Below are 25243 nucleotides of genomic sequence, written 5' to 3'. Positions count from 1 at the left end.
TTGCTGATTGTTACTTGGCTAATACAGTATCTCAGAGAGAAATTTTCATTTCAGCATTTCATTCATTTCATTTCATTTCAGTCAAACAAAATCTTATCTATCAGAAAATGTATTGAGCTGTCTTTGCTACAATATCTCCTCTCCCTCCTTCTGCCCCCCAAATACCTTTAAAAGAGAGCTGTTAATAATGTGTTCTTATCCTAACACTGCCGTGCATACAAGGAGAAACTAGCCACCAGCTCACAGTAAGTATAAAATTCAGGAGAAATGGTAGTTAAGGAATAGACAACCAAAAGCTTGCAATGGATTTTTATTATTATCCCAAACACGAACCAGCTGTATTGCCCTCCACCCAGCTAGCCATTGCTATAAGGTTTCACATTCCAGGCACTGCTGGGCCAAACTTCTGAACTCCTTTGCTTTTATTGACACCAAGCCTCCACAAGGGACTGTGAGCTTTCCTAACTTCATTGCATTTCTTCACTTGGGGATATGTGTGTTTGCCATATGGTTACACTCAGCAGGACCAAGAAACAGATGCAGCTAAGCAGGCTGGTTCTGATACCCTGATCCAGCAGAGGACCTGTGCACATCTCTCCCTTCAGCCAAAGCAGCAGCCCAGTGGACAGACACTGGCCAGAGAATTGAGGTGATGGGTCCTTCACAACATTAGGGCTCAGCAGTCTGAGCCAGTACAACAAACTGCACTCGGGGAACTGAGGTCATGTTTAAGCTCACTTCCAAAAAACAGTACATTGTATGCAAAGGAAAAAAGAAACTATTATTATATACATTTCAAATCTACTCTGAAAAAGTCTCATCAGCAGAAATGGAACTTCACAAATTTTACTTTATGTTATCAGATGGCCACATACACAAATATATATATTTATTTATTAGATGGAGCACTCTCAGGAAATGTAATGAAGTACAAGAGTTTATATTTTGAAATCAAATAGCAACAGTATAGGATAATAATTTTCTCTTAAGAATAAATGATGTTGTGGAAAAGTTTTCAATGATGACAATTTATTCCCTTCAGAGTGTCTGAAATGATACTGTATCAGCATAACATCACTGATGGAAGTTTAATGACGCTTTTAGAAAAACAGCTGTGTAAAGAAGCACGCGATCACTGTCCTTTCAACTTCCAATCTTCGTATAATCTGTAAAAAAGAAAGAATCATATGCTGAACTGCTGAAAGCACATTATTCATGAGAGGAAGAATCAACAAGCTTGTGATACAACATCTACTTAAAACTTCTTCATATAGCCAAAAACAAACAAAAAAAAAAAAAAAAAAAAAAAAAAGAGCTGGAAACAATTACTGATTGGCTCTTAGAAAAGAGAAATAACAACTTTTTCATACCTGTATGTACGTAAATCTGGCCTCTGTTTATCCCAGCAAACATCACCTATATTCACATATGTATGACCCTGATGCAAATTACTGTCTGTTTCAAGAAGCAGGAATTACTGATTTCTGAAGGCATATATGAGTTCCTTTGGATATATGCTAACATACATATATATACATACATGTATGTATAGAAAACAACGTTAATAATTATGTCTTCCTTAAATATACATACTTCAATATATTACAGTAAATCTCTGTCACTGACTACACTATTACAGGGACGGTGAAACTGAAATTGTGTTAACCCAGTTTTACACAATTTTGTTTGCTTACACAGCTTTACATATTTAAACCAGTTGTAGCATGCCAGAAAACCGAACTATTTACAGAAGATTATGCTTATATTTTTAAACATCCTTCAGAACTAAGATCACAACAAAGCTCAACTTTGTAAATCTCTCTTAAAAACACAAATAAACCTGACAGTTCTCATAACTTCATCTGCGGATGTATTTGCCTTAAACTGGACTCCACTAGGATCTCCGTTCATCAACACAATTAGTAGATGTAACCCTGTCTGAACTAATAACAGGTTTCCCTATAAAATACGTTAGGCAACTTTATAAATTTGATAAACATCACAACTTCTCTCTTACGGCCAGGAGTAATTGTTTAAGACAGAGCTCAGTCACCTTTACAGGAAACAAATTAATTCTGTGGAAAGGCATCAGGGGTTTTTTTGTTTGTTTTTATGCTTCACATTTTCTTATAAGCAGGAAAAAAAAATAATAAGTATGCACTGTTGTCAATTTCAGTGTTAATTTTGGAAATATGTTTTTAGGGTTTAAGTGAGTATTAGCTGAATATGATAAATCTGATTATAATTTAAACTTATGGATAACTGCAAAATATTTGGCAGTGATAACAATTACAAAGCTGTGGAATGGTTTTTATTTTGTGCTTACTTTTGTTCTGCCCAAAGATTACCATTTTTAAAAATCAGACTAACACAATGACTCAAAACCTGTTGAGATAACAAAATCTATCAAGAATTTCCCTTAGTTTTGTTTTTAAGTCTTCAGTAAAAATGAAAAGATTCAGAAACTTCTGAAAATTCTGAACTTTTTTTTTTTTTTTTTCGAAAAAAAAAAATAATAGGTAAGAAAAATGATTATAAAATCAGGGTGTGTATTGGCCATACAGATTTGAGGCCTGTATGGTTGAACATTACCCAGTCACTACAGAAAGAGATGATCAAAATAGCACATTGCAGTGCTCTGGTACAAGGTATGATTATGACTCAAATATATTTAAACTTTTATGTGGTAAACATTAACACGTAAAGTCACTTTAAAGACTTCAAATTTCACCATGAGATGTTCCATACAGAAAATTGCTTAACAGCAGTGTGTTTTGCTTATATCTCCTTTCTCTCTTATACAATAAAATTACTTCATATTGACTACGTCTATAGCAACAGGCATAAGTGGTGACCTGCTCACTTCACTACACAGCGGCTAAAGTGCGTGGCATTTTGCTTGAATTAACATACCCCTTCTTAAAATACGCTAATGAAGGGAGACAGTAAAGGAAGCTCTGACTGTACTACATCTATTCAGACTAAATGAAGGAGAACTTTAATTCATGTTAAAACAGCAGGCTCAGCTCAAGTTTTTCTCACTGTTGATTGCTCAAGAAGCAAGACTGATTATGTAGTACGCAGCCACTTTAATCCTGCATCAAATCAAGCTGTCCTTGGCACAGGTGGCTCTCTGTGGTGCTCACCACCACCACCACCACCACCTGCCACTCCTCTGGATGCTCGAATCTGCATGAAGAGCAAGGCTATAGCATGTGAGGTTAGCTGAAAAGTGACCTATCCCCCAAAACTGCTTTTCTGTAAGTACTGTAATTCTGTTTTCTTTCTGTTGTACTTATGGCCTAAATCTCATTATGTGCAAATAATGGAGAAATATAGCAGATGAGTCTGGAAATTTAAGTTTGTCTGGCAGTGTAAAAACAGTAAAAACAAGTCTCCTTGCTTCCTGAAGGGTGGACTCAAAATAAATAAATAAATAAGTTATTACTATTCCCTTCACTGTAGAAAGGTTAAGTACAAACAAAGAAACATTTGTGATCATAATTAATCAATTATAACACAGATAAGCGGTATTAAGATGTTCTTCTAAACTACCAATGAATAAGAAGAATTTTTTCCCAAATTTCAAGAAAGGTTACCACTATAACAAGGATGTATCCTAACAAACCTAACAAAATCTATTAATTTAAATTACAATTAAACTGTAGCACTTTAATCAGAAACAACTTCATACTATCATTATTTTTATGGAAGAAATGAAAGATATAGATGTGATGTACCTGCCTTATATCTGGCTTATTTGAACAGTTTGTTTTCCAGAAAGATAAATGGTCTTAGGCTAAAATCTAAATGTAGATTTACATTACAATATCAGTATATAAATGCATTTAAGCAAAGGAAATAAAAGTAGAGATATATCCAAAATCTTCTTATAACAACATACACGGTCATTTGTGTTTTTTTTTCCTAGTGCAAGTCTTATTCTTTCTTTACTGAATTAAAAAGAGTTTATAGAAATTACACAGCATTTACTCATGTTGGTATTTTCTGTGCAGACAATTGAATTCTATCTTGAATTCTATCTTCTTTATTATTTTTAATACAGCTAAGTCTTGCTTGTTTCTATGCTACAGAATTTACCTTATTAAAAACAGGGATAATAATTGCTCTCCAGAGAACAGTTAACATGACTTTCTACTACCAGAAAGATAATCCATATATGTAGTCAACACTGTTTTCCAGTTGACAGAATTAATTACCATCATTATTATATTTCATAGGAGTTCTAGACTTACAGCTAATTATGTCAGAAGAAAAATGCTAATAAACATTGTTATTTTCTGTCTATTCTTTTTGGCATAGATTTTTATGTTTTATAAAAGTACATCCTTTCTTTACCATAATAGTGTGTATTGGTGCATACCTCTGGTGAGAACCTGCTTGGTTTTTTCATCATAATCAAAAGCCTATTCTAAAGGGTTGTTAAGGGTCTCACCTCCTTTGGTTTGCACTGGTATGCTGAGAATGTCAGCCTCTGTGGATGGCTCATTGTTCATGCTGATGCAGTATAATGGTTCACCCAAGAAAGAAGGTTTCTTCAACCTTTTTGTGTTGAGTGCTCTTGACATAAAGTAACCTTCTTTAATACTCTTATCTCTCATCTTCTGTAAACCTTCTAGGTCATCAGGTTCCTCTGTTTGGGCCAGTGAATCCTTTGATAAGTGACTATCAGCCAATGCTTTGCTGATATAGTAGCCAGGGATTTCACTCTCTGCACTAACATACAAGCTTTTGTCTTCGAGTCCAGCCTTTTCCTGAGCTGTTAACGTCCCTACAATATGGTCTTCAACTAACATTTTGGAAAGAGTAGATGCGGAGTGAAGAGTGGAGTCTTGACTTGTGTAACAAGGGGGACTTAATCCACAAGAAAGAGATTCCTGAGACTTTGGCATGGTAACGTTGCTTATTGTTCTCTGAGGCTGCATACATTCTTCCAGAAGGGTCTTAAACTGCTCTTCAGAGAGGCCTGTTTTCTCTTCAGTCTGAAAAAAAAAAAAAAAGGGGGGGGGGAGGACGGACAAGAATTTCTTCTGTCAAAATATAATTAATGAAAAGCAGCACCATAAAACAGTTTGAAATACAAAAGTGCTGGCAGAACTCTTAAATTTATAAATTTATATAAACTTGTTTTTAAATTCCAAACTTAATTTAAATATACATTTATATAATTGCATCATTTATGTAATGTCCACTAGGTTCTAGATAGATAAGGTGCTGAAAGTTAGGAAAAGAAGCCTGATGTCCAAAAGGCCCTGAGAGGCCCTTGATTTTGGTGAGTCTTCCACAAGATACCACTATATTTTGATTATCAAAAAATTTTTTTTTTGTATATTTTGGTTTGTTGTGTATACAGATAGCCACGTGCACTTTGAGATTTAGGTACTGGAAACAAAACAGCACATTGGTAAAAGACTTTCAGCTGTCAGTGGGGTCAAGAATGGTTTTGGACAGCAGCAGCCCATGGAGTTTGTGACGTCTTGACTAAACTATTCCCAGCCTCTCACTGTAGAAATGCAACACAGCCTCACAACCATGTGACACAAAGCACATCAGTTACTCATCTACAGTACCTACCACATCAAGTATGCTCCACAGCATGTGACAGAAGAAAGCTCCATCTCCTGTATTACAGTTTTACTGCTATCTAAGAGCAGTTTTACTGCTATCTTGCTTACAGATGGCTCACAGATGCATTTTGTCAGTAAATTTCTTATTAAGACAGGGGCATGCTCCCATCTTTTTTAGTATGCATATTTCCTATACTTAACACTTCTTACAGCTTGATATTAAAGATAATAACTGATACTATCTGGAAATAGTGAGCAATAGGAAAGGACACTTTGCTTAGAGAGGTTTGCAATGGGGGGTTCTAGCCTTTCAAATCCTTCATGCTTCCTGGTAGTAGACAAGAAAAATACTACTTGACAATTTAAAGCTGATAATGAAAAGTCAAAACATATTTTAGATATCAGTAATACACCTGCCCATGAAATAGGATATATAGAAAATATATTTTCATATTAAAACGTTATAAATAATATGCAACACCTAATGGAAAAATATATTCTCTACATTTAAGACCTTGGTCTGGAATGATATGATATGATCCTGTTTGATGTGTATGACCAGAGGAGATCACAGCCTAGGTATCACAGAATGTATGGATTATGTCTGAAAACTGCACATCCATTTTCATGAATAGGGAAAGTTTTCAGTCAGGAAGAAAATACTATTTCTTTGTCAAATTTGCTGTAGGTATTAAAAATTACAAGGTAACATGACAAAATGAATAAGAAAGATATTTTGTGTTACTTTCAGTCATCATAGTGATGATTTTGGGTAGACCTGTGTGGTGTCAAGAGTTGGACTTGATGATCCTTAAGGGTCCCTTCCAACTCAGGATATTCTATGATTCTATGATTCTATTGATTACAGTTCAGGCACTGGTTTATGTACCTAAACTGAGTTTTATAGATTTATCCTACCATTTTTTCACCAGTATTTTTCTATACAGATCAATTTAATTCACATTTTGAGCTCACTTACAGAAGATGCAAGAGAAGAAAACTGTTTTGAAGAGAAGTTAAGGGCTTTTAAACAGCAAGAGAAAGCTTCAGACTGTTATTATATGTAGAGAACTCTATTTAAATAAACACGAAATCAGGAAATCATATTGAGACTCAGCTAATGTTGATATCAATGTACTTTTGATAACTAAAATCAAACCACAACCTTAAACAGTGAACACTTACTTAGATACTAGAGAAAAAAAATACGACCTCTTCAAAATCTTTTCTCAGGCTTTTAAATTTAAATCCTGGTCAAGAAAATACTCACTGATGAAAAGTAAGTCGGAGAGGGAAAAACAGTTATTACCAGAATGCACAACAAACCAGAAATAAAATCTACATCAATGGTGAGTATATCACCGAGCAGGATATTATCCTATGTAAACATAACTATTTATATCACAGAAGATGCTCACATCTGGAAACCCACATGGATTCCCAACACGTTTTTGAGTGTGTGGTTCTATACTAACATATTTCATAGCTCTTGGCCAAGACCATTTGGAGTTAATTTTATGTTAATGACAGGGCAATTCACTCACTGCACAAAAGAATTCCGCATCTGGTATGAATGCATAAGTACAAAATGAACATAGTGAAGAATATCATCTTGTTCTGCCTTTCTTTTGTCCTTTTATTCTCCCCAACTCCACCCTATTTATCTGCAATCTTCTTTTGGTTGTCCAAATTTCTCTTTTTTAATTTTCTCTTTTTTAATTTTCTCAATTAGCTCATGCTTTACCTTTATTATTACCTGAGGGCTAGGTGGGGAGATTTAGTGCCTAAGGCCAGTGGGGTGGGAAATGACTATAACAGCTATAGAGTGAAAAAGTTTGGTAATTTTGTAGGCTTGTTTTCCTCCTGAGAAACAAGCTTGCTGCAAAACAGTGTAAAATACTGCTTTATTATTTGTCTCTTCCTCCCTTTGGATTATTTCAGAAGACATATTTGCAAGTATGTACATATAAGGAAAGTATTTAACATACCCCACAAAAAATATTTTAAAATAATAAAGGCTTACTGTTTGTAATTTTTTCCTGTCAAAGTCACTTCAGGATTAAGAAAAAATGTACAGCAGAAAAGAAGATAGCCCTTAAACAGCCATAAACCACCTACTAATAAACCATCAGCAAGAAATTTATACCTAAATGACAGTAGAAAGGCTGCTGTTGAAACCAGAAAACTGAGTTTAGGGAAGCATGTAATACATTAAGGGGAGAGACCTCACTCCAGAAAAGGCTGTGCATTTGCAAGCAAATGACCATCTTAACACCTGGGACCCCATAATGCAGTAACTGTATTAGGAGGCTGTAAAGTGCACATTTGTACATACCAGAATAAATCCCATCACAGCTCACTTTACTAGTTTAGAGTCACAAGACTTAGCATCAGTAAAGCAGTCTTGGGGAGACACTAAATTCCATTTCTCCCAAGCTTTCACTGACCTCACTGTAAATAATTTACAACTCCTAGACAGAAAACAATACTTAGAGATATTCCTTTTAAACCAGAAGGACGTAAGTTTAATGTCATTCAAAATGCAGAAACAATCCACTAGACAAGGGAAAATGAGCTCTTACATCTGGTTCCCATTAGAAATTGGAAACCTTTTAATTGTTCTGGCTAATTTTTAATAGGACACTGAGTCCTACTCATTTCCTAAGCTTTTTACTGTTAATGATCCAAAAAATGAACTCCTAGCTAGGCGTTTAGGAGCCTGCTAATCACCTTTACTGTTATGTGTGGCTGTTTTTTCACACACTCGTGGCCATTCCCTGACTGAAGATCTCTTGTTCTTCACTGAATTCCTCACTGACATGGGTCTTACTGCATGCGGTAGGAATGCAAACTGGTAGATAGCTGTAGACAGACCTGCTGTGACTACAGGCTTGCAAGTTCAAAGCTTTAGGATTGTTTTCCACATCTGTACATTAACGGAGAAAAACTAATGGTGAAAAGCCTTATCAGATTTTAGCATGAGGAGAAAGCAAATACTTTAGGATTGTTTCTAACTACAGTAAATAATCATAAAATGACACGCAACAAATGAAGTACTAGAAAAGCAGGAGTATTTAAGGACTCGTAGCTGGCATTTGTCTATATTTTGTTGCTTGATCTGAAAGTATTACAAGCTACAATTATGATATCTTATTTGCTTGAAACGATTTACTTTGATATTTTTTATTGAAATGTAGGACTGCAAATGTCAATTCTAAAGTAACTGCTCTCTCCTGATCAGAAGACCCCATTTTGAGTATACACTGGTCTAACAAGACGATGTTTAGATTTTTGACATAGCGGCACAGGAATTTTTTAGACAGTATAGTTAGTTCCAGACTACTTAATAGTTTATCAAATGGCTTTCTCTGTTCTGCTTTCAAAAGGCCATCCTTGCCTTGTGTCTCCCACTACTCAACTCAATGTTCACCATCAATCCTAAGGCAATCTTTCCTCCAGGCTTACTTCTGAATGTACTGAGACAAACTGTAACTACATCAGGTCATAAAAACGCTTATAACTCAATGAAGGAGCTTCTGGAGAGGACAATAATGTGCGCTGATTTGATGGTGTTCAAAATCAAGGCTGGAAGCTGAATAATGGATTCAGAAATTAGGATCTCCTTGTGCTGCAATCATGATTCACTTGTTTGCTTCTCATTCAGGTGGGTTTGAAGACTTCTGTACACTCTCAAAAAAGACATAAATCTTTAAGAGTGAATGGGATTCCTGAACTATATGAGAAAATCTCCTGCTTATGCTCTTTTCCTCCACGTGCTATCTTTCCTTCTGTTAGTTACATTTTCCTTTCTCTTATTTTTTTCTGTGTTCTACTTGTGTAATGGCAGAATGGAAAGGTCTGGTAGTCTATTTTATCTAGGTGCTGCTGCTAAAAGCCAGGAAACAGAACAGAAGGACCTAGGCAAGAAAACAGGGACAGGAACACCAGGGAAAAAAAAAAAAAAAAAAAAAAAAAGGAGTAGAGAGAAGATTCACAAGCCATCAGATCCACATCATGATAACCATTATAAGGTGCATGGAAACAGATAAATTCTCTATGGGGAAAAAATAAAAAAATAAAAAAGCATAAAAATTTTAGAAGAAAAAAAAAATAATTTCATTACTAATTTTAAAAAAATTTTCCTCTTTCTGTAACAAAGAGAAATCTTAACAGAAACCAGAAGGGGAGATGAGTTTATATAGTTTTGCTTTTCATTAGTGTAGCAATAGACACCAATGAAAGTAGCTGAAAATTTTGAAAGAGAGATGGTAATTGTAGTTGTTAATTTCTTTTTTATTTTTAACAGCCTACAGGGTGTACATGTTAAAAAAAAAAAAAAAAAAAAAAAAGACAAGTTCTTGCAGGCAAAACTAATTTAAACACGCATATTTTAGTCATTACAAAGAGCCATATTACTCTTTTTTATTTTATCTTTCTTAAAAATACCCAGTCAATTGCTTGTGGCTTAAACATTAAAATAATGAAAAACTACTTCTACATCTATGCCACACCCTGCAGGCTTTAGAAGGAGAACACAACTGGCTGCCACAGGTAACTAAAGTAGAAAAAAAAGGAAGTTAAAATACTTTTTACAAAAAAAAAAAATCTCATTTAATAGCATATATTGCAATAACTAAGCAATATTGCAGTTATATGATTTGTGAGGTATTACACTAGGATATAATGAAGAGATTTTGGCCACTGTAAGAGTGAATTTCAGCTTGGACGCATCTGGAAATAATTTTAAAATTTTGAAAGGTCCAAACAGTTATTTTGAATTGTTATAATATCCAAGTTGTACTTTTTACCCTTCATTTTCTGAAACTTACTTTCAATTTTAGATTCATTTCTCTGTAGCTTTTGATCTACAGGTTGTATAGCATTTTCACACAGGGGCACCAAAATCTAATTTGTACATTCTCTCCAAATATTAAGGAGGCAATGTCAGAAAACAAAATTTGAAAACATCACATGTATTAAGTTCCTAAGATTCCTGTCAGTAATCTATTTGTTAATCAAAACTAAGTATTTGAAGTGATTAAAATTTCGTACTTATCACAATTGCCTGCATATATGCATTTGAGGAAGACTGTTACTCTGAATCTCCACTTTTATTAGCTGAACCAAACGGCATTTGTAAACTTTAGACCCCAAACAGTATTGAGGAGACTGGATTCAAACCTAGATGCTTAAAATATCAATTATAGCTCCTGAAAATCTGTATTTCCGTTGATATGTTGGCTTTTTCTTTCATTTTAGGAGCTATTATGCATGAAAAAAATATTTCTTATAAAAGAAAGATAAGTGAGTTTTGATTTACAAAACAAACAAATGTTTTAGTACCCAATTAATTCAGAAATTGTAGGTTTTGCACAACAAAGCAAGAAGTTGACAAAGTAATAGCAAAGGAAATTCTCAATATATTGTATATGATACCTAAAGACAAAAGCAAGTGAAGAGTAATAGACATTAATTTTAATTGTACTTTAAATTAAAGAACTTTAAAGGCCAAGTGCCGGGTCCTGCACCTGGGGCGCAATAACCCCAAGCAGAGCTACAGACTGGGAGAGGATTGGTTGGAAAGCTGCCTGGTGGAGAAGGACCTGGGAGTATTGGTGGATAGTCGGCTGAATATGAGCCAGCAGTGTGCTCAGGTGGCCAAGAAGGCCAACAGCATCCTGGCTTGTATAAGAAGCAGTGTGGCCAGCAGGTCTAGGGAAGTGATCGTCCCCCTGTACTCAGCTCTGGTGAGGCCGCACCTCGAGTACTGTGTTCAGTTTTGGGCCCCTCGCTACAAGAAGGACATCGAGGTGCTTGAGCGGGTGCAGAGAAGGGCGACGAAGCTGGTGAGGGGCCTGGAGAACAAGTCCTACGAGGAGCAGCTGAGGGAACTGGGCTTGTTCAGGCTGGAGAAAAGGAGGCTCAGGGGCGACCTTATTGCTCTCTATAGGTACCTTAAAGGAGGCTGTAGCGAGGTGGGGGTTGGCCTGTTCTCCCACATGCCTGGTGACAGGACGAGGGGGAATGGGCTTAAGTTGCGTCAGGGGAGTTTTAGGTTGGATGTTTGGAAGAACTTATTTAATGAAAGGGTTGTTAGGCATTGGAATGGGCTGCCCAGGGAAGCGGTAGAGTCACCATCCCTGGAGGTCTTTAAAAGACGTTTAGATGTAAAGCTTAGTGATATGGTTTAGTGGAGGACTGTTAGTGTTAGGTTAGAGGTTGGACTCGATGATCTTGAGGTCTCTTCCAACCTAGAAATTCTGTGTGATTCTGTGAACTTTTTCCTATTTAACTAACCTTTCTCTAAAATGTGTGTGAAACTATGACTAAATCTGGTTAGGTCTAACCTTCCTAAAACACAAACTATTATACCTTAAATAAAAAGTTAGTTTCAAACAAAAAAATTTTTGCTGTTCAAGATATAAGAGGGATTAATCAGTGACTAGGAAGTGTTACTACCTAAGTAATTGAGTCTGCTGAATGAAATGAATTAATAAACCAAAGTATGATGGCTATAGTCTCTTTCAGAGGTGTTGAGAGATATTTTATGAATTTGAATATACTTTGTTTTGTTTGGCTCAGTACACTTTCATTTGAATTTGAGAAACCAAACAGAAGCTGGAAGAGTAAGCAACTAGTTTTGATCTTTTGATGATGAATAAAAACAAATGCAAAAAGAGATCTAGTATTCTAAAATCTTGGAGGCTCTGGAAGCAATTGAATTAGACCACTAACTGCAGATAATACTTCCTTTTAACTAGTAGTTTTAAACAATATATATTATATATTTTTAAACACCTGTGTTTATATATATATATACATGTATATATATGTTGAAACATATAAAACATTTTCAGCATCTTAATAAAATCTGGTTTTGTGCAAAAGAAATACTAAAAAGTCATTGCATTCTCCTCTTTAACTACTGGCACCTCTTACTCTAAACTTTAATATCTGTATTTAATTGTACAGTATGTTGGATTATTGTATATATCATATAATAAAAGAAAGTCATTAGCTATGTTTCAGTAATTTTCAAACACTGCTGTCTTGCTACTGAATTATACTTCAGTTTCATAGGTTGCAGAGCACAAATTTCTAGTAAGCAGGAATATGCAAACAAAGGAATTTTGTACACTACATTTCATGGAACAAAAGCTAAGAAGAAAATTGTAAGTAAACATATTAAAATGTGTAATTAAACATGCATACAGCATTTTCTTGACAAGGTCAAAGACGTACTGAATGTACCAGGCACTTTTCATTGAAAATCAACAAATCCTAGTAGCTACTAAACAGTAACAATCAACCACTCCTTATGAACATATCTAAAAAGTTGAAGAATGACAATAGCTGCATAAGTCGTGATTAAAAAAAATATATTGTTTTAATACTAAACTATGATAAAAGTCTCTGATTTAAATCACTTTGAATTCAAAATTCATCTATTCCAAAGGCTGTCAACAGATGTTTTGAAAGAATTCAGTTCTTCTAACTTCAGATTAGTTCAACATTTAGCTCATCTAATCTACTGCATTTGTAGATTAAAAATAAATAAATAAATAAATAAATAAAAGCATTGTACTACCAATGAGTCACGGCATATTATTCTCTCTCATTTCTAAAATCTTCCTCAACCAGTGGATAGCTCCCTGTTTGTAGAACACTTCATACACTTTCATAAGCTTTCAAGTATTCTTAGGTAGAATGCAAATTCTTTTAACTTGGGCACACAGAACATATGTACAAAAATGTAAGACATTCCTGAACTGGTATTTACAATCTATTATGCTGAATAAGACTTTCATTTTCTAGCGTCAACTGAAGAAGCAATTTCTGCAACCTAGGTTATTTATTATTCACAGTTTCCTAAACATCTCATTTCATGTTTTTAATTGTTTGTTATTAAGCATTTAACAGATTTCATTCCACAGAACTAACTTCCCCAAATGTTATTAAGTTGTGGCTTTAATTTGCAGCAAAGCCAATAGAGTAGACAAAAATGCCTTGATGTGGTTGCAGCTGCTTTCTGTTACAAAAAAACATTTATTTTTCCTTTTTTCTCATGTTGGCTTTTATTTTTCCCCAAGAAATAGATAGATACAATGCAGCATAATGTCTACCACTGTCTTATTATATCTTATGTCTTATAAGATATGTATAAGATATCTTATTATATCTTATGTCTTATAATACATATCTATATGTATTATGTCTTATTAAAACTCTCCATGTTGAGATTTTAAGAATACTTACAGATCTTAATACTTATAATTTATTAGGGGAAAATATAAATAGGAATAAAACTGAGGATACAGAGATTTATTTCTTGATAACACAGAACATTTGATTGCAAATGCTAAAAACAACAGAAGTAACAAAATCCATCCAATACGAAGGAAAACAGGGAAGCCATAAACACATCGTCTAGAGGACCAACGTAATTAGGTGCACTTCAGTCTCACTAAAAACAAGAAGTACTGGCCCAAGGAGCAGTAAGCCATGAATATTCAGCAAAAGCAAATAATAATAATAATAATACACAAATATTCTTGGAGTTCAGAGCATATTTCCTGATACTCTTTAGGGATATTTTTAAGAGAATCTTTAAGTGGCCCCATGTATCAATAGCACTTCTGAATGCTGACTCCTTCTATGTAACATATACACGTATACTGTGAACCTGAACAGTGCTATATATTTTGGAGATGGAAATATTTGTTCCCAGTAGTAGAAGTATATATGAAGTTCTGCTGTACATGGAATAACAAGATACAGAAACCAGCAGAGTTTTCTAGCGAAGTAAGACAGCATGCATTCAATTACCTAATAGAGTTAAGGAAAAAAAATACAGTTTCTTTTAACGTGGTTTTCTTACTAAGCTTTGGACTCTGCCTTATCTTGTATTGTCTTGTTGTAGTTCATTCCACAAGATCAGTAGAAGAGTGTGTACGGTATTGCAAATATGAAAACCTACTTCACTATTTAGTGCCTAAGAAGGAGAAATAGGGTTTCCATTTAGAAATAGAGCTCCCATTTACAGCTTATGAAACGTTTCTGACCACTTCAATTCACAACATGAATATCTGTAGGACAGCCTGTCTGAGGAACAGCCCATCTAAAACCTATGAAAATGTGATCGCTTTTTAGAGAAAAATCTCTGCACACTGATAAATGAGTAAGACTAGGGATAATTTTGCCACATCTCAGTGTCTGCTTATGAGAGGTCAAAGAAAGAACTGATAAAGAATTTGATTTTCTTTTTGTGTTTGGTGGGGCTCGTTGCCACAAGGTAAGTGCAAAGTTTCTATAGGGAATGTCAGGTTGCAGCTGTGCTTGTCAATGTGGGCATATATCTTACAGAGCGCTGAAAAAACATTCTTAAGAAAGAATAAGGAAGAACCTTTTTGTTTTCTAAAGAATGGAAGGGTATTTTGAAATGAGACACCTTTCCATTACAAATGTAAAACCAAAAGCCTTTAGGAAGAATGTGATGAACAGTATTGCCCTAGGGAAAACATTTTATTTGGAGCTTGCCTTCACCCGTTCTTGACTGAGGGGGAATCCTTTCAGTAAGTACAAGAACATGAGTTTAACCTTGAAATATTCAAATACGCATTACCTGAAAATTTATATTTACAACATAACAATAAAAAAGCTAAGACCAAGATTAAAAAAAAAAAAAAAAGTGCTTGCAGATCTGTTAATAGTATATAATATTTGTCAGCTCTTTTTCAAAAAGAAAATTTGAAATGATTGTGTTTTTCATTTTTTGTCCAACTACAAACATTACTCTTCAGGAGCTCTAGTTAAAATAAACCTTAGACTGCTTAAAATAAAACTTAGACTGCTTGTTAAATCCCTTATAGGCTTTCCTCAGGCTTGTATAACAAATACAGTAAATGTGCAATTGTACCAGTAACTATATGCCTGCTGGAGTTATAGATTTCCTATATTATTATAGCTAAAATGCATGTTTTTTATGATCTTGCTGAACTAGAAAATGCGTAAGCATTGTAAGACTGGGTAGGAGTGCCAACCTCTTCCTTCTTCTTCTGGGGAGGGGTGGGAAAACTTCACTGTCATTTTTTGCCGCTAAATTTATTTTAGTTTTTAATTCTCTAGGCCTTAGATATAAAAAGCACTTTCAGCATTTGTTGTTCTTTTTCTCAGTCACAGGTCTTTTCTCATGTCCCAGAACAAAGACATCTAGAAAAGTGTATGCATTTGAAATGCTGCAATCCCTTATTATTATTTGTATTACACTGGTTCCTGTAACAAGAAGCACAAGTCCACATATCTGTGTTAGGACAGAAAGCAAGAAGGCCTTTACTCACTTAGGAGAGTAGGACTGACTCAACTATGGAAGCTATGAGCCAAAAGATACATGAAACAGTGACATAGTATGCATGTTTCCTTCCCTCCAACATGCTCCTTTCCTGGTAAACCCCTGGGTGGTAAATATATATATATATATAAATATAAAAAAGAGAAAGATATATTTGTAACTGGAAGCAAGGATGGCATTCAACAGGTACCACCACCACCACGCTGGCAAGGCTCCTCTATCATCAAAGGAAATGCCACAAGCATTCATTCACAAGTGACAGATGCTCAAGAAACTAGACAGCCCACATGAGTATTTACTAAGCACAAGCATGCCAGCGTTTCTGCACTAGGAACAACAACAAAAAAAGTATTCTGTTCATGTAGAAATCTAAAGGTCTTATAGTAAAAAGACTCATATTTTTAAAAATAATGTCTTGATATTTGAATACTGTTTGAATTTTTCAATCATTTTCAGCCAACCGTGCTCATGTAAAAAAGCGAAAGAGATGCAATTCAAAAGAGCACTGGTTGTAAGAAATCTTACTTTCAGGCAAATTATTACAACTCTAGAAACAATGAGCAAATCACCAAAAAGTAAAATGGTACAGCTATGCATAGCTCACAGAAAACTCACTTTTTTTTGCACTTCGAAACATAATAGCTAAATACGAAATATAAAATAGTAAGAATATAATATAAAATAAATATAAAATAATAGGAATAACTAAGATATATTTTTAAATTAGGCTTGTGACAGTCTGATTTATAATCATTTTAAGTCAGGACAATCTTGCTGATTTCATTAATGTACACCACTGCACAAAAAGGGAAAAAGTTTAATATTTCTCCTAGTAAAAGACATGAAAGCACCACAAGATTCATATTCTTCAAAAGGAAAATTGTGTAATTTTATCATGCATTTCAGATACAGGTGACTCTATTGGAGTTGGAGCCTGTATTTTGCCCATGCATGAAGTCAAAGTTCACATGTCACTCATAAGGTCTGAAAGATTAATTTACAAAAAGTCTGTGTGATCACATTACAAGGTCAATCGCTTAAACACAAAGCCCTTTTGCACCCCAGTCGCTTGGAACTTTCCTTACTGCACATTGGAATTTTTTTTGCCCAGTTGCTTTGGTTAAAAAAAAAAAAAAAAGTTAACAGCTGTGTTTCTGATGAATTAATGATGACATTGTTGGTTTTAGAGGATACTACACTTTTCTCAGTTATGTGGAATCACAGCTACTGAATCAGCAGGCAATGACACAGTTGAGTGTTTTGTGTGCATCTTCCAGGCACTTAGCAGAAAGCTTATTCATAGGACAACTTATTCATAAGACAAATTTGGATAGAGGGTTCCCATTGAAATACATCAAGAAAAGAGCAAATCGTATGTTTTGAAAAAAAAAAAGAGTAGAAGCTAAGGCTGAATGATAAATACATGTCATAACTTCTTTAACCAAGGACACCCACTGCTTATCTTAACGTGTTTTTCCTTTAAACATTCCAATTAAATATTTCAATTATTTCCAGTTAGTCATTTTAAATTTCAACTAAGCATTTTCTAATTAAGTATTTCAGCCTTCTTTAGGCATTTCAGTATAGATGTGCAAATTATTCAAGTTAAATGTGTGACAGATGTGATTCAAACACATTTCATATACCTGGCTAAGAGAAGTATAACAGATGCTTTTAGAAAATTTCTCTCTAAAAACACACAGTTTAGCAGCAGCTTCTAGCCTTATTATACTGCCAGAATAGCATACTACAAGAGATGGAAATTCTGGACATCTGATTTTTTTATACTAACAAAAATAATAAAAACAAAAAGACAGCCCTCTTGTTGCTAGAGACATGAAACTCCATAGAAATCCTGAGACTGTATACAGCTGCAATCTGGAAGGATGCTGCTGGGTAGTATAGAATCTGTAACATAATTAGGTCTGTATATACCAGCCCAGCCAGTATGACTTGAGAGCTATGATGTTCAAATCACTCCTAAAATTAATTGGTTTTAATTAAGAAAAACACATCATGGTTATGAGCCACACAATGATACTCTATCCTTTTTAGGGACATCAGAAATCCATCCCTTCTGGAATTTTAAGAATGCATTGTTGTGGATCTCACTGGTCTGGCTGGCAGGAGCCACAACTAATTTATTCTTGCCTTGTGGAGTCTGCTCACGTGTGCATCCCCTTATGGTACTAAGTACCCCTTGAGATGGGAGTTCTTTTCATGCACCTGATGCATCTGGTGCAGTCTGTTTTACTTCATTATTGGAAGTATGCTCCTTACGTGGGTCATTCACTTCTGGTTTTGTGTGAGCACAGGTTACATTGTCTAGTGGGAGCAGTAGGCTGTAAGTCCCCATACTAAAAAGCCATAGGAAGGATAGAGCCAGGAAGGAACAACAAGGGAAGGTATATAATATAGGTATTTTTGTATTTTATCCTCAATCACCTTTGGGAAAATTAATTAAAGCACTTCAGTCTCCTTACTCAGACCTGGACGTGCTAAGCACCAGGTCATAATGCCTTGCACCTTTCAGGCTTGCTGTCTTTGGTCCCCAAAAAGCTTGACATCCCTCACATAATAGAGTCCAGTGTCAGTGACAGCCATGAACGGTACTGCACTGAATCTGTTCTACAACCTAGTGAGGAGGGATGGCTTTCTCTTCAAAGATGACAGATGTAGTTTGAAACAGCAGACTTACAAAGAACTAAATATAGTTCTACCATTGCTAGACACATGTCTGAACCATAAGAGATAAGTAATTAGAAGTTATCTTCCTTGCTTGAAACAAAAATGTTTTAAATGTGTCTGGCTTTACAAAGTTTCTCTAGGTTTTCAACCTGAAAAAGACAAAGGTACCTGCCTAGAGCTCCCGTGAGATACCTATGTTCCAGAAAATGAGAGTCTAGACAGTTTTGTTTTCTCTTTTTATTGTGTGTGTGTTTTTATTTTTGTTCTCTTTCTTTCTCACTTTTATCAGTTAGCCGTAGGCTGTTCCCAGCTAAGTAAACTGGCTGCTCTAAATATTATTCTAAACCACATAATCCTTACCCTGAAGTGCAGAGAAAGCCCAGGAATTAACATACATTCACCCAATCCAGCTTTAACTAACTTGCCCAATGTGGGAGTGCAGTGAGTTAGCCTAGCTGCTGTACCTATGTTTCTCTCGTGATGTTAGTAGGACTTACTTGGTAAAATTTCAAAATAACAAAATCTTCTAAAAATAATAATAATAATAATAATAAAAAGTCTCACTAATGGTGATCAGTAGTTTAAATCCTTCTCATTATTTATACATGCACGTGTGTGTGTGGAGCTGAGTATGAGCAAGTATGTATGTATGTATATACCCACCATGCACCCCATTTAATTAATTCATTTAATCATTTACTGGCTTATTCACAAATAGAAATATCAAGATGGACACAAAGATGCTGGACATGAAAACAGTACAAAATACTACAATATTACAAATAAAGTCATAAGTGAAGTGGATGTGCGTAACACAAATTCATATTCTGCAGCATTAGGTAGTCAATTATATAATAAAATAAAATTTAAAAAATCCCAATATTTGACTCCAGGACACGCAGAGAAAATCTGGATCACTGTAGCTCCCAAAACCACAAAATAGACCCATATGTTCATGAAAAAGGACCATATGGAAAAAATCCATCTTTCAAAAATATCCAGGGATAATAACCAGACTCAAAGAATCCTAATCATTTATATAATAAGGAAGATTTATTTTTCTCATGACACAGGAAAAAAGTTCGTGCTGAAATCTTTAAAAGATTAGTCTGGGAAAAAAGAGCAGTGGATGTCGACTAGGACACTGATATAACAAATATATTGAGATAAGAACTGAAAGGACAGCTTTTGTCCTCCAAACAGACTATTTCAGATGAGCATTTACTGGCTGAGGGTTCTACCAGGAGGAAATCTTCTGCTTTTAGACAGTCCCTCGTCCCTAAATTACTTTACTGCCTGAGCAAATAAGGACATATGGTAACACAGAGGAGAGAGAAAACCTTTCCCTCTGGGCAAGATGTAAACTCCCAGGGTTTACATCTGGTTACAGAGATAATATAAAGCCATGTCTGCCTGTTAGAGCATTGCAAACTGCCAGCAGCTCCTGGGATAAGAACAGTTTAAGCATCAAGGAACTAATGATCCATTTTATTCAATTTCTTGTCCTAGCACAAAAGTACACCTGGTCCTAAATTTAAAAAACAAGTGTGGCTATGCTGAAGCTCTCTACTATGAAAAGTTCTAGATACAGTTTTTATGATGCATGAAATAAAGACCAAACATAGCTTACTGATAAGAGGTTAAATTATGTCAACCATCCAATTTCTACTCCTGTTTTTTCTATTGAAGTTTTTCTGTTCAACCATTTACTGTACCATCTGAAAACAAATGAGCTATTTAAGAGACAGAATGGTTCAGTCATAAAGTTTGACTGGACAAATCTGAGTTATTTGAATAAAAAATATTATACAATAGGAAGAAAGAATACCATTGCAAACTATGCAGTATTGTATATGATCAGAATGAGAACTCAGACCCACAAACCACTTTGCAAAATGTTGTTTTTTATTCATAAAAGTGCTTGCAAAATCGAGATTACTACAAAAATGTTTGGAGTCTGAAAAAGGCAAGTCAAAAAAAGAAAATTGTATCCTGTATTTCTTCCAAAACCAGAAATTAGAAACAGTAAGGCATTGCAATTGATTAAGTCTTTCATTATTTGAACAGTAAACCAAAATATTTTATTGAGAACTATACAGGGTAAGATTACTAGTAAATACTAGAAAGAAAAAAATACGCAAATGAACAGAACTAACAAATACGGTGACAGCATAAAAAAGAAGGAATATTTAATTCAACTTCCTCAATTATTACTGCCTTCATATGTTATTTCATATAATTTTGGAGCATATACTTATATACTATCTTCTCTTCACTTACCTCACACAAAGAAAGATAACACAAGCAAATGGGGTACAGCCTATTCATCAGCACACATCTTCAAATCTCTCCATATGCATTGATGCAGACTGTAATCACGTCTGATTTGTTAGTGCAGTTCAGTGAATCCTTTATTGTTATTTAATCCTGACTGTTACATATCCTATAGCTGCCAAACTATCTACACAGCCTCTATTGCACAGTATGTCTGACACCACAGAAGTACAAAACTGTAATGAAAATGACAGCATTATTAAGCATACTAAAACCATTCCTAAAGATGAGTGCCAAAGGTAGCTTTCTGAATGCAATTAAGCTTGCACGTTCAACAGTACTACTTAAACAAAACGTTGTATGAACATACGAACAATTCAGGTGATAGAAAATACCGTGAGGTAATGCCATGGCACATCGACGTGCCCTGTGGTCCTGCACAGTTTAGTCTTGCCATACAACTACAAGAAAATTGAGTAGAGCCACAGACAATACGCAGATAAGAGATTAAACGAATCTTTTTAAATGAAGCCTTTTTAAAAGTACCATGAAATTCAGAGCCTACTGAAGGTAAGGGGAAAAAAAAATATATATATATATAAAAAAAAATTGAAAAAGTTCTTCACCTTTCTAATTTTGGCTTGTTTAAAGGGTTGTTCAGGTACAAGGTCTTTCAGAACCATTAGAGTGGCCCACTGTACTTTGACTTTCCTGCTCATCCCCTCCCTTGACATCTCCTGTAACACAAGAAATTCTTGTGAAGTGGTACTAAATACCTGCATGTATTTCACTGCTTAGAGAAATTTTCTTTTGTAAAACACAAGACCCTCAGGGTTCCTATACATCCTCTAGTATTTTTGACTAGGATGTTTTCCCCAAGATTTACTGCTGCTTTAAAATACACATATTTTTAATTTTCTTGCAGTCCTTCCATTCTTCCATCCAATCCCTAATTAAAGCAGACAATGTATACCAAATCAAAGTCATATCAGTTTTGGCAAGACTTAAACTTTTAAGCCATTTAAATGCATTGGACAACTTCACATCCAGTCTCTCTAAAAAGCTATGTAGCCATCTTAACCCAAGCCTTCTTTATCCGTTACTAAAATATAAGTGTGACAAGATGAAACTAAGCTTACATGAACAATTTTATTTCCACCGTCTTATTTTCATAGAATTGCAGATATGGCTAAGCTCAAGCAAATCTGTAGAGATCATCCAGTCCAGCCTTCTATTGAAAACAAGGCCTTAGATTAGGTTATCAAGTGCCTTGCACTAAGCCAGTTCCTGAGTGTTTCCAACAAGGAAAATTCCACTACTTCTCTGGGCAACCTGTTTAACTGATCTCCCAAGTGCAGAGTTATTTCTAATACTCAGATGGAATTTCCCATGAAGCAATTTGTGCCTGTTTCCTCTTGTCTTGTCGCCATATATCTATGTGAGGAACATACCTCCATCTCCTCTGTAACTCTCTTTCAGGTACTGGAAGACTGTGACTAGATCCCCTAGAGCCTTCCTTTTTCTATGCTAAACAAGACCAAATCCTTCAGCCTTTCTTCATATGGCACAATTCATTAGACATTCTGGCAGCCCTCCTCTGGACCCTCCTCACTTTTTCAATGACTCTCTTGAACTGGGGGGGACCAAAACTGGGAAGAGTATTCCAGTTGTAGCCTAACACGTACCAGATGGAGCAGAATGATTACACCCCTCAGTCTGTGAGCTGTATGGTCTCTTTCTCATGCAGTCCAGAATGGTTTGTCTTCATGGTGCAAGCACATGCTGCTAACTCATGCTAAAATTACTTCCCAGCAGTACATACTGAGCTCTCTCACACCCTAGCCTGTTCTACTGCTTGTGATTATTCTATCCTAAATGCGTTTTTTTTTTTTTTTTGCTTGTTTGTTTGTTGTTTTGTTTTGCTATTTATCTTTCCAGTCCACATCTTTTCTGAGTGTTTAGTTTTGGCCCTTGCATACATTCTTTAATATCTATCGTCTTCTGAGAATGCTAAACAAAATAAACAAAAGCAGCCATAATGTACAGCAGCAAAGCTAGAACCAAGGATATTCCATTATTTTAGGTGTCCACTAAAACGTTACACAGTGTTTATATTTTTCTTCAATATAACTGTTTAGGTCAAAAAAGATATATGTGTCTAGACCAAATTCCACTCTTAAAATTTTCAGACGTACTTTATCCCAACCTTGCCAAAAGTCAAGGATTATTGTAATCAGACACTTCTATGATGTAATTTGTAGAAATAAAATGTGATTAAATATGCTATCCATACACATGGTAACCAAAACCTTTATATTCATGCTCCTAAAGCATTTCCTCCTGTCTTGATAAACACAAAGCATACTGGACTTGTCTGTTTTTATTCAGCATGAAAGCCAACCAGTACAGTATGTCTTACCAGCTATCCAATAAAGTAATACAAAAATCCAACAAAAAGAGGAATGCAAAAAAAATTGTTTCGAAGAATCTCATGTAAGTAGAGATCAGATATTTAGTCAGATTTCTTCAAAGAATGAGCATATTTCATCTGATAAAGAGTCACAGAATCAGAGCACAGCTTAGACTGGAAAGGATGTCTGGAGATTGCCTGGTCCAGTCACCCTGCTCAAAGAAGTTAACTACAGCAGGTTGGCCAGTGCTGTGTCTCCTCTCTGAGGATGGAGACTCCACAGCCTCTTGGCAAACTGTTCTAGTGTTCAGTCACTCTTAGAGTAATTATTTTTCCTTATGCTTAAAAGGCATTTCTTGCATTTCAATTTGTACCCCCCTTTTTTTTTATTTTATTTTTTCCTGAAGGAAAAAGACAAAATATGAAAGTCCTTGTGAAGCATGATTTGTGAGCTAGTTTCCACCAACTGCATTATAATTTGGGTCAAACTACAATAAAATTGAAATACTTACAAAGGAGTGTCTGAAAAAAAATAAAAAATCACACAATGGGAGGAATTTAACACTTCTAATCAACACAAGATTTTTAAAGCTATTTCTTAAAGAAAACTAAAACAATGTGTGCCACCATCGATTAGCAAAAGGAAGACTATCTCACATTTAATGTCCTAACATTTTGTTAGTTAATTTTCCTTTACCAGTTTTGCATATCATTATAGCCATTTAACAATACCTTGTTTACAAACATTTACATTCTTTTCTGGGCTTGCTGAAGTTACTATTTGCTTGACTACTCTAAAATAAATAAATAAATAAAACCACCAGCCAACCCTTGGGTTACATACGATGGTTACCAAAACTAAGCTTTGAAAAAAAACAGACATCTTATTGTAAATGTTAAGTACATGAAAGAATGAATGAAATTGATCTGAGAAGTTTTACACTCCAGTCATCTAGTTAAACATTTAGCAAGAACTTTTTAGTACAACACTGCTCTCTATCAAACACCCCAAATGCGTATGCAAGTCTAATGTGTCTGGATTGCCATCCAACAGGATGGCTGCTGTTTGTCAAGCTATACACAAACCATCTCGAAAGCAGCTGTTCGCAGGAAAACCATAGCAACAGAGAACTCAACCTGGGCTAGCTATCACAGAATTTATTCAGGATCTCCGGGACAGCATTTGCAGTCCATGATGAATTCATTCTAATTACAGCTCTGTTACCAATACCAGTACCACTGCTGCAGTCTAAGTACTGGACCTAAACTGCAGACGTACTTCTGGACTCTAGAGAGAGGGCACAACAATGAAAAATATACATATATATATTATTCGTTGTTGAATTAATCCATATAGAAATTTTGTACTTCTTTCTCTCTCAGTCCTCTTATGGTATAAAGAATCCTGACTGGCAGACTCACTGCTCACTGCCCTCAAGTACCTTCCTTCCCTCCCCCCTCCCCAGATGTTTTTAAGGGCAGCTGATTTACCAAGCATTTACTGGATTTGTGCAAAATATCATGTCTATTCCCACAATGTACAGGCAAGGGACAAAAGAGACAACCTCCTCCAGTTCACAGCATTTCTGTCCTCAGCCACAAAGACAAGCAGTAGACTGCAAGCGAGGAAAAACTCCAGATATTCTAGTAAAAGAGTCTAGACATATGACATCTGCACAATAAAACTAAATCGATGCTTGCTATATCCCTTAATGAAATCCAAGTGAATGGTACAGCTCAAAGGTTATTTTAATCCTCTCAGCCTTGGCTGAAAGCTCTTATTTTATTCATAAAACTGTAAATTTATACTACTATTCAATGGACTACTTTAAAGTCATTGTCCCTATTGCTTTTCTCCCTATTTTTTTTTATGTTAGTATAAAAATGAGATGTTTGTCTCATGGATTACTAATCTGTGAGTTTACTTTGAACATG

The 25243-nt window shown here is 35.2% G+C and overlaps 1 protein-coding gene across 1 annotated transcript in view; it reads right to left on the bottom strand.

Moving 5' to 3' along the window:
• Nucleotides 1-878: 878 nt before the first annotated feature.
• FSIP1 (fibrous sheath interacting protein 1) overlaps nt 879-25243 on the bottom strand; it is a gene marked incomplete at its 5' end in the record, with an annotated part of 79595 nt that continues 55230 nt past the window's right edge. The window contains 2 exons of the mRNA XM_082761362.1: nt 879-1166; nt 4457-5003. Coding sequence (XP_082617488.1) covers nt 1144-1166; nt 4457-5003 — 570 coding nt within the window. The 3' untranslated portion in view covers nt 879-1143. The remainder of the gene's footprint in view (nt 1167-4456; nt 5004-25243) is intronic.

The sequence above is a fragment of the Aythya marila genome (assembly GCF_965140915.1).
Source record: "Aythya marila genome assembly, chromosome: 5".
Lineage (NCBI taxonomy): Eukaryota > Metazoa > Chordata > Aves > Anseriformes > Anatidae > Aythya > Aythya marila.
This window is presented reverse-complemented; position numbering and strand designations above follow the sequence as displayed.